Genomic DNA, 10,189 nt, shown 5'->3' on the forward strand with positions numbered 1-10,189 from the left:
AAATTTGAGCTTAAACGGAGTACGAATGGTGTGCCACAAACTCCTATGTCTGTCAGTGTCACTGTTCTTCTTCCCACAAGAGTTGATTGTTTTTGGACAAAGATCAAGGACCCACAAAAGTTTCAATCTCGTTTTCTTCCTCTGTTGCACTCACTGTTGCAACATATTTTAGGTTTTTTTGTTGTCACATATTCACTTTTAGGAGGTTTTTTGTTTGTCACTTTTACAAGAGAAAGATGGGTCACGGCCCATTTCAAAAATAAAGGGTCACGGCCCTAATAGAAAAACTTTAGTTTCCTTTTCTTGGTATTGGAAGTGGTCCCACAAAACATAAACAAGGAGGAGAAAACAGACAAACCCGAAAAATCCGGATATCGTATATTCATTCATTCGGACCAGAAACGCGTATACCCCCATTTAGTTGCACGAATTGAACATGCATGCTGGATTGTGCTGTGTCCTTCAATATTATGACAAGAATTGCGGAAAAAGAAAGACAATTTCCTTTTTATGTTCCATTTGCTCCAAATCCAAGAGTGTCCTGTCGTGAACAAGTCAAGTCAGGTTGTTTCTTAATTCAAAAATTAATAATTAATATGATAATAGAAATATTGTCTTTATTTGTTTGTGCATATACTAAATCTATATTTTTCAAATGCAACTTGTTATTTTGAGATCTACATATAATTGTTTTTCTTTGAACAATTAACTGGTAAGAAATATTCGTGGACTACTCTATAGTGGCGAACATCTTAGACACTTATGTTTGTGGCGGTTTCAAACACCCACTTTTGTGAAACCCGCCACAAAAGTGGGTGTCCAAAGTCCAAACACCCACTATGGTTTAGGTATCACCACTGATTAACTGGTAGCCGTAAAATGTGCGTGCATATATGCAATAATAAGACATATAATGCTAAATAGTACATACACTTTACGAAATATTTTCTCCCTCTTTTTTACAATTGCATCTCATATCACTTATCTCTTATTTTATGGTGGATGTACATCAATCTTTATTAACATATGTGTTTTACAAAATAATTATAATTATAATTTGGCAACCTGTTGTTATTGTTTAAAAGTCCCTATCATTTTTTTTTTGAACGTAAAGTCCTTATCATTTTAAATTTGCAAAAATCTTTTTAAATATTTTTATTAAATAAAATTATATGAGAATCTTTTTTGTCCTTAAAATTATATGAGAATCTAATCTAATTAATAAATTATGGGTTCAAATTATTTAATACAGTTGATATAATATAAAACTTTACCTAATAAAAGATAGTGTTGAAAAAGAAAAGTGTATAAAAATCCACTCCACCATCCGTTCCTTATTAACCTTTTAACTTTTTTTTTTTAGTTCAAAAAAAAACTTTAACTTTTTTATGAATATACTATTTGTTTGCTTAAAGAGATTTTTTTTTTTCTATATCATTTATTTAGAATTTTAAAAGAGTATTGATTTATGTTTTTTAAAAAAATGGTCTTGTGAAAGAATAAATGGAAAGAAATAATACTGAGTAGTTAACTTGGAAATAATCGAAAACGAACTAAAGTGGAAGCATAGAGTCTACCCTTGACCACCAAACAAAACCAAACCGGTTCCAGAAAAAAACACAAGCTTAAGCATTTCTATCTATGTCTATGCCATTCGTCCACCAGAACTGACCAGGTAAACTCAAAGGTTCTTCAACTCTCTTATGCTTCATTCTTCAACTTCATTTTCTGTTTGCTTCTTGAATCTTTCTATTTTCTTGACCTTCATTTTTTGCCTTTTCAATGTCTGATTTATGCTCCTTTGATTCATTATTTTTCAAGGGGTGTTCTTAAAATTCATTAAATTTGGATTCTTTCTTCACTTAATTACCTGGTTGTTCATTGTATGACCCTTTTACCAATTTTTAAATATTTAGCATTCCCCCCACCCCCTTTTTTTGTCAGTAAAGTTTTGCTGATTTATCATTAGCAATCAAATTTTTGTAAACTATTTTTTATTTTGATAAAAAGCACCTTTCTCTAGTCCAACCACATATCACTCTTTTTTTGGATGATGATGAATCTTTGGATTTCTTGCTTTTAGCAAGTTTTTGATACAATATATATATATGGGGTTTGACTTATATGTACACTATCAAGGATTTGAAATTCATGTTCAGATCTTGTGTTAACAGATGATGTAGGCTTTTAGATCCAAGTGATGAAAGTTGAGCAATTGGCAGCAGAAAATAATTTAGTGTGAAGCAATATGGGGAACACTTGTGTTGGTCCTAGCATTTCGAAGAATGGTATTTTTCATTCAGTTTCTCAAGCAATTTGGCGGTCCGAAGCGCCTGAAGGATCTGTGTCTACTAGAGGATCTGTAAATGAGGGAACAGCTAATGAGCCTGAATCACCCTTGCCTGTCCAAAGCAAACCTCCTGAGCAGATCACTATGCCGAAACCGGAAGCAGTGCAAAAGACGAAATCAGAAACAGAACCGGAACCGGAAAAGGAGAAGAATAAACCAAAGAGACCTACTTCTGTGAAGAGAGTTTCCAGTGCAGGACTTCGCGTTGATTCTGTGTTACAGAGAGAAACAGAGAATTTCAAGGAATTCTTCAAGCTAGGGAGGAAACTGGGACAGGGTCAGTTCGGGACAACATTCTTGTGTGTGGAGAAGGCTACCGGTCATGAGTATGCCTGTAAGTCTATCGCGAAGAGGAAGCTGGTAGCAGATGACGATGTTGAGGATGTGAGAAGAGAAATTCAGATAATGCACCATTTGTCTGGGAATCCCAATGTAATTTCCATCAAAGGTGCTTATGAGGATGCGGTGGCTGTCCATGTTGTGATGGAATTATGTGCTGGTGGTGAGCTTTTTGATCGGATCATTCAGCGTGGGCATTATACTGAAAGAAAGGCAGCTGAACTTACTAGGACTATAGTTGGGGTCGTGGAAGCTTGTCATTCTCTAAGTGTGATGCATAGAGACCTTAAACCGGAGAATTTTCTCTTTGTCAATCAGCATGAGGATTCACTTCTAAAAACCATTGACTTTGGGTTATCTGTATTCTTTAAGCCAGGTATTTTCTGATGCTCATACATACTATAGTATTACGACTAAAAGTGTAAAGTTTGAGTTTATCTCATATTTAGGGTGCAAGATCTACAAATTTAACGTAAAAATGCATACACGCATATGAATTAAAACATTTGTAAAGGCCCAATGTATAAAATTAAAAGTTGAGCCGCAAAAATTGAGAAAAGGCATATCTTGAGACCAAAATTGTAGCTTTCCATGATTTTTTTGTATGTACAGAAAGGGAGCATGGGTGGGGATGGAGATATCATCGGCAGCTGAATTTGGTCTCAAGGCTTCAATCATCTCTTGAATTTCATGATATGCTGAATCTTTTATATGACATATGCTTCATTAAACTGGATTAGTAATTTAAGGTGCTTGGAATTTGCGAATACGCAATGCATTACTATTGTCGTGTATGAACTTCCTAAGTGTTTTTGTCCTATAGACTTTTTAGTTTCCAAAAGCCTTGGTAGTTCTCTTCGACTTTGAATATCTTTGAAGTTTTGAAGATTTTTTCATCTTCTATATTCTATGATACTAGGAATAATAGTAAGTCCTTATTAGTATTGATGTACTCATTAGGTATGAGTTATGACTGTTCCTTATGTTCCTGGGACTCTGGGAGAGAATTTTTTTAATAGGCTATGTATCTAGTTTTGAGTTCTATATGGGATGTGTCATGTGCGTGCCTTTGATTTATACTGTTAATTCTGCCACTTTGTAGATATTCATCTAAGTGGACTTGTGTATACTGTAACTATACAGTTGGTGGTGGATCTAAGCTGCTGTTATTTTCCAATTCTTTCTTCATTTATTTTTAGTGTATATGATGATAAGAATCTTTGGTGAACACTGAATGCTGGCATCGCGCCACTTGCTTGCGGCTGAGATACATGGTGAAAGACTTTGACACCAAATAATAAGAATCTCGGGAGAATGATAGGAACAGAGAATTATATTATAGAATAATTATACAAGTGCTGGTTTTCGAGAGCCAGCCTCTCCTAGTTCTGGAATTTGAGAGTCCAGACTCTCCCACCATAACACACAACTTCTGAATAATCCTAACAGAAGATACAACTCCTATTTATAACCACTCTTATATTATTTAAATTCAAACCATAGCAGTTACCTAACTGCTTTAATCATAAAATTACCCAACTAATAAATTAAATAATAACTTCCTAACTGCTACTGTTCACGAGTACTGTTCATGCAGTTTCCTATCAGAGAACCACCCCACAAAAGCTAGCTGTTGTAGTTGGAGAGCCTAAAGCCTTGAACCTCACTCCAGAATCCCATACTTCGGATGGGAACTCCCATACCTTGCAATTGGATCCTAACCATATATGATGTGACAATAAAATCATATACATTGAAAATCTTATTTTTAACATATATACTTTATCGGGTTTCATGTATTGTACTGGTTTCACTATGTGATTAACTTGTACATTTTTTAACTTAAGCTTCATACAATTTGAAGAAGTAAATTAATACCTTGGCGAAAAACTGATTATATTTTGCTTACAGGTGATATATTTAATGATGTGGTTGGCAGCCCTTATTATGTTGCTCCAGAAGTATTGCGGAAGCGTTATGGTCCTGAAGCAGATGTGTGGAGTGCTGGAGTTATCCTTTACATTCTTTTGAGTGGAGTACCTCCATTCTGGGCAGGTGAGATCGGATCCTATGGATTTATTTGAAAATTGTAATTTTAATCTTCATTCTCTGATTCTCGTAAATTTATGCTCATAATTTTCTGATTATTAATTTCCCTTCCCTCTTCGTATGCTTATAATGGTTGTGCAGAAAGTGAACAAGGAATATTTGAACAGGTTCTGCATGGTGATCTTGACTTCTCTTCAGATCCCTGGCCTGCAATTTCTGAAAGTGCAAAAGATTTAGTAAGGAAAATGCTTGTTCGTGACCCTAGGAGGCGGCTGACTGCACATCAAGTATTATGTAAATACGTTTTTACTAGTTTATTTTTAGTGATTATCTTGGCATTATTTGGTTTGTGCAAGGATATGGGAGTTTGTTGAGCAATACTGATGTCAAATTTTGTGGCTTTGCAAAAACTTGCTATGAAGTTGATGTTAGTCACTCATGAAGAAAAGGTCTTCTACCAAGCTATGTAAAATAGCTACAAGACTTCTGCCTGGGGAAACCGGCTATGTTCGCAAACATTTGCCTTTTATGATTCTCAGCACAGAAGTCTTGTATACTTTAACATTGAAAAGTCTAAGTTACCTCAAGAAATGGTAATTATTAAAACATATTTTTGAGTATTAAGCCTTGATTTACCTTCCTAAGCCATGCTCTTGACATGGTCTACTATTTCTTTTGCGTGTCAATGGTGCATTCTGATTGTTCATAGTGCTGTTTGTATTGTAAAAGGAAGTCTAAAAGATTTGACATTATAGTACATCTAGATCAAGTGCTCATTTTAACATTCTTTTAATGTCACTGCAATATATGATGTTTGTGTGTGGATTGCTTGTCCTATTTATATCACAAGATTGATTGAGCTTCTCCTTAATGAATAATAGTGGAAGAATGATATCTCTTCCGTGATCTTGTGGATTTTAACCATTTCTATGCTTTATGGGAAAGCCCAAGCCAGTTGTTTGGACAAATTATTTCCAATTATCATTACCAGATTTGGAGTAATATGGCATTCCATGACACTTCTTTTTTCCTTTGTAGCTTATAGATGTTTAATTTCCTGCAGGTCATCCTTGGATTCAAGTTGATGGTGTAGCTCCTGACAAGCCACTTGATTCTGCTGTCTTAAGTCGCTTGAAGCAATTTTCTGCTATGAACAAGCTTAAAAAAATGGCTCTTATAGTAAGTATCTGGATGTGGAAGCTTCGAAGTTATTTGATATATGATTCGAACTTGATATCCATGAAATTGAGTACCAAGATACCTATAATAAATGTGTTAGATTAGAATTGGAAGTCTTATTACGGATATTTCGATGCAAGTTGAAAATGAGATTTTATATTATTTGCACCTTCTCATTTCATTATCCTTTGCGTTTTCAGATTATTGCAGAGACCTTATCTGAAGAAGAAATAGCTGGCTTGAAAGAAATGTTTAAGATGATAGATGCAGACAATAGTGGTCAAATCACCTTTGAGGAACTTAAAGCTGGTTTGAAAAGAGTGGGCGCTAATCTAAATGAGTCAGAAATTTATGATTTAATGCAAGCGGTAAGTATCATTCTAAGCATTGGTATAAAATAGAAACAAGTGTTATTATTAGACGATGACAAACGGAATGAATGATAAGTGAAAATCTTTATAATTGTTAAGCTTTCTATATTTAAACTAGGTCTTAAGTCTTACAGTTCATTTTGGCATAAATTTCTTCCCCTTAACAGTTAGATCTGCCATCCTAGAAGAATGGCTTGATCATAAATTCATAATACATTAATTAGCGATTCTTCGTTAATATCTTTTTAAGTCCTAATTTGTAATTTTAAATGAGGCTGTCTATATTAAGTTATCATTTCAATGGGAGGAGGCATTTTTGACACTGGTGAACAATACTTAGTGGAACAGGCATGAAAATCAAATCCGAACCCATGGATATCCCCAACCCCGACTTTGACAGTGAAAACCAGCTTTGATCGGAGCCGACTCCGACATGAACCCAAAGAAGCGGTGATGGGGATGGGTTTGGGGGTGCTAATATCCCACCCGAACCCACCCAGATATGATAATTATATAACTTGAATTAAAATAGTAGAAAAATAACAATATTTAACTCAAATTTTGCTAAATGTATGATTCTTAAATTTCTTATTTTTAAATATTTTTTGAATTAAAATGTAGTTATTTAAATTTATATATAAATGAATAGGATTAAATAAAAAAATTAAAATAATGAGGACATGGGTTCCTCTGGGTTTCCCCGAACTCGGCCAGCTCTTAGTATGGGTGGATGTGAGGAGAGCTATACCCGCCTCGACCCGCCCCGTTGCTATGCCAGGAGAGGAAAAACAGGTAAGGATAACTTATTTTTCTAATTTGGGTGCACTGCAAGCAACAATACTATCCTGACAAAATTTCATAAAATCTTTCGTGAAATTATTCATTTGTTGACTTGATGTTGGCAGAGTCATTTTTAATAAGTTATCTTAAAAAATGTCAAAGGGATGTCTGAAACATGGCAAAAAGACTTGTTTCATATAAAAGTGTCTTAGAAAGTGTTTTTTCTCCTGTTGCGTCGATGAAAATGTAAAATAAACAAGGCTTAATTGCAACTTTGGTCCTCGACGTTTACCAATGCCACGATTTTGGTCCCCCACCTAATTTAATTACATGGATGGTCCCCGACGTTGTAGGTCGTGTGCAACGTTAGTCCTATCGTTTATTTCTTAATGGAGGAGACTTACGTGAACGTTTAGTTGGAGAGAAAAATGAGGTATGAGGAGAGAGGGAAGCACGTGAGTATCATGTGAACCTTATATGAACCCATTATACCCAAATCTGAAACCCTAGGGATCTAAATCGTGTTACCTTCTTCGTTCTAGGGAGGTCAGGAGTTTGAGTATAATGGGTTCAGATAAGGGTCACGTGATACTCACGTGCTTCCCTCTCTCCTCATACCTCCTTTCTCTCTCCAATTGGACGTCCACGTAAGCCTCCTCCATTAAGAAATAAACGGTAGGACTAACGTTGCACACGACCTACAACGTCGGGGACCATCCATGTAATTAAATTAGGTGGGGGACCAAAATCGTAGTATTGGTAAAAGTCGGGGACCAAAGTTGCAATTAAGCCATACATAAATAGATAAAAATCATATGAACTCTAGTCTGAGCTGAATTGGAGCTCATCATGGATTCCTTATGACATTCATGAAAGAAATCTCAGACTTATATTTAAAATATTCAGAACTTTGGTGTACAGTCAAAGCATGTGGGCAGACATGGAATGGAATACTGCACAGAATGGATTTGGATAGTTCCTTAAGAATAGGCAAGAATATGACACATGAATTGGGTCTGACAATTACACACCTAAATGTGTATATTTTTTCTGCTGGGTTACCAAATCTATGGCAGCATAGACATGTACATTTAGATATATACTAAAAAATAGTACAAGATGGAAATTTAGATCAACGACAAGCAACATTGAACGCTTAGGTTAGCTCTAACATATTATAAACAAAATTCAAACCCTGGCATTGAATGAGGTTGGCTGGGCATTGATCTTTGAACCAGCAAAATTTTGGTTATATACATTAGGATCAATATATTTGAACAAGCATGAGAACTCAAAAATGCTTAGAAATCACTCTAGAAATGTCATATATAAATATTAAATAACTTTTCCGAGGAGAAATATTTAAAGGTGTACAAGTTCAGACTTTGTGTTGTTCCAGAAAAATACTAGACATGGAAACAGTTTGTTATTTGGATTGTGTTGGTGCTTTACTTGCTTATATTTTTGGGGGCAACAACCTCTTTGCCCTGACTTACATTCCAATCCTCCTACACATGCTGCAGCCATTCAAGATAATTATAGTACACATTTTCATCTAGCACCACATGCTATGATTTGTTTTTCATTCACATATCTGATGCCAAAGTCATGAACTTTGATGTTATTAGTAAGATTTACCATATTCACTCACACTGGATAGTTAACTAAGAAGGGGATTTGATGTTTCTTAGAACTATCATAGATTCATAGTAAAAAAAATTGATGTATATTGTTTGATATGCTAACTCAAATCTCTGACGTATTACTATAACTTGAAACTGTAGGCTGATATAGATAACAGTGGGACCATTGATTATGCCGAATTCATTGCCGCTACATTGCATCTTAACAAGGTTGAAAGAGAAGATCACCTATTTGCAGCCTTTAATTACTTTGATAAAGATGGAAGCGGATTTATTACTCAGGAAGAACTTCAGCAGGCTTGTGATGAGTTTGGCATAAAAGATGTGCGCTTAGAGGAGATAATCGGGGAAATTGATCAAGATAATGTTAGTGGTTTACAATTCTGTACACTTCCTTTTCCTTTAGCACAAATGAATTACTTGGTTTGCTCATTCTTACTAGCTACCTTCTCTTTAATATCATAAGCTCAAGACATCCCTTGATTAACTTTTGTTGGCATTTCTCTCTAGAAACTTTTTCTCCATACACTGAAGGGTCCCCATGCATAGAGATTCGTTGTCAGTTGAAAATGGTTTTCGTCATTGTTTCTACTTATTTTGGATGGATTAAAATCTTCCGTCTCATATTCCTGTCCCATCTGTGAAATTTTGACAGTCTGGTTATAAGGGTATTTTTTATTGACATGGCAAAATCTTATTATTGATGGGAAAAAAATGGCACAGGAAATGAGGACGAACGATTTTGATCCAGTTTGGACATCATAGTTTTGCATCTTGATACATATATTCGGTTGTTTGTGTGGATTGTGAACAAGCCCAATTAAAAGAATGCAGGGTGTTATGTTCAATGTTTTACTCAATAATTGAACACCTTTTAGTAAAAATTTGATGCTTCTTTACATTTATGATTGATATCAACTTTGTGTTTCCGTATGCAGGATGGACGCATAGACTATAATGAATTTGTGGATATGATGCAGAAAGGAAATCGTTCTCTGGTTGGTAAGAAAGGCCTGGAAAACAGCTTCAGCATTCGCTTCAGGGAGGCATTAAAATTATAATTTCCATTGTCTTCATTGAGAATTTTTTTCTTCTTGCCTTACGTCCACTCTTATTTCCCCTTCTTTAATTGATCTCATGGGGACTAGTTGGACCTTTCTTTACTGCAGTTTTTTTTTTCTTTTTTCCTGTGTCAAAATTATAGTATAAATGGATTTTGTAATTACGAGAATGTATTGAACAGAGATACCTGATGGAGTTTTACTATTGTAGAGGGAATTGATTATTTATCAATTGGATTAATAGTGAATGCAAACACCTGCGGTGGTGGCTTGGCTTGGCCATAGTTTATACTCTGAAGTATGAGGAAATGTGATGTAAGAGATGAAAGAGAGGTGCTATTGTTAACTGTTAAGAAATGATAGTGATCCTTATTTGAGAAAGGAACAATCTCTCTAAGATGAATGTCATAGAATGCT

General features: G+C 35.0%; 1 protein-coding gene across 1 annotated transcript; it reads left to right on the forward strand.

Annotated features, from left to right (window-relative positions):
- The first annotated feature begins 1,543 nt into the window (after window positions 1–1,543).
- On the forward strand, window positions 1,544–10,063 carry LOC130722293 (calcium-dependent protein kinase 1). The gene is made up of 8 exons (XM_057572977.1): window positions 1,544–1,675; window positions 2,175–3,065; window positions 4,601–4,744; window positions 4,880–5,032; window positions 5,802–5,917; window positions 6,118–6,285; window positions 8,853–9,077; window positions 9,650–10,063. Exons 2-8 carry the CDS (start codon window positions 2,249–2,251, stop codon window positions 9,770–9,772), a joined length of 1,746 nt encoding a protein of 581 aa, XP_057428960.1. The 5' UTR covers window positions 1,544–1,675; window positions 2,175–2,248; the 3' UTR covers window positions 9,773–10,063.
- Window positions 10,064–10,189: the final 126 nt, after the last annotated feature.

Source organism: Lotus japonicus, chromosome 6 (genome assembly GCF_012489685.1).
Source record: "Lotus japonicus ecotype B-129 chromosome 6, LjGifu_v1.2".
In the NCBI taxonomy this organism is placed as follows: domain Eukaryota; kingdom Viridiplantae; phylum Streptophyta; class Magnoliopsida; order Fabales; family Fabaceae; genus Lotus; species Lotus japonicus.

What these genes read in the sequence shown, in the direction of transcription:
- LOC130722293 (XM_057572977.1), top strand. Translation starts at nt 2,249, where the DNA reads ATGGGGAACACTTGTGTTGGTCCTAGCATTTCGAAGAATGGTATTTTT. An exon ending in GACTGCACATCAAGTATTAT is followed by an intron (nt 5,033 to 5,801) that starts GTAAATACGTTT and finishes AATTTCCTGCAG; the next exon opens with GTCATCCTTGGATTCAAGTT. An exon ending in GGGAAATTGATCAAGATAAT is followed by an intron (nt 9,078 to 9,649) that starts GTTAGTGGTTTA and finishes TTCCGTATGCAG; the next exon opens with GATGGACGCATAGACTATAA.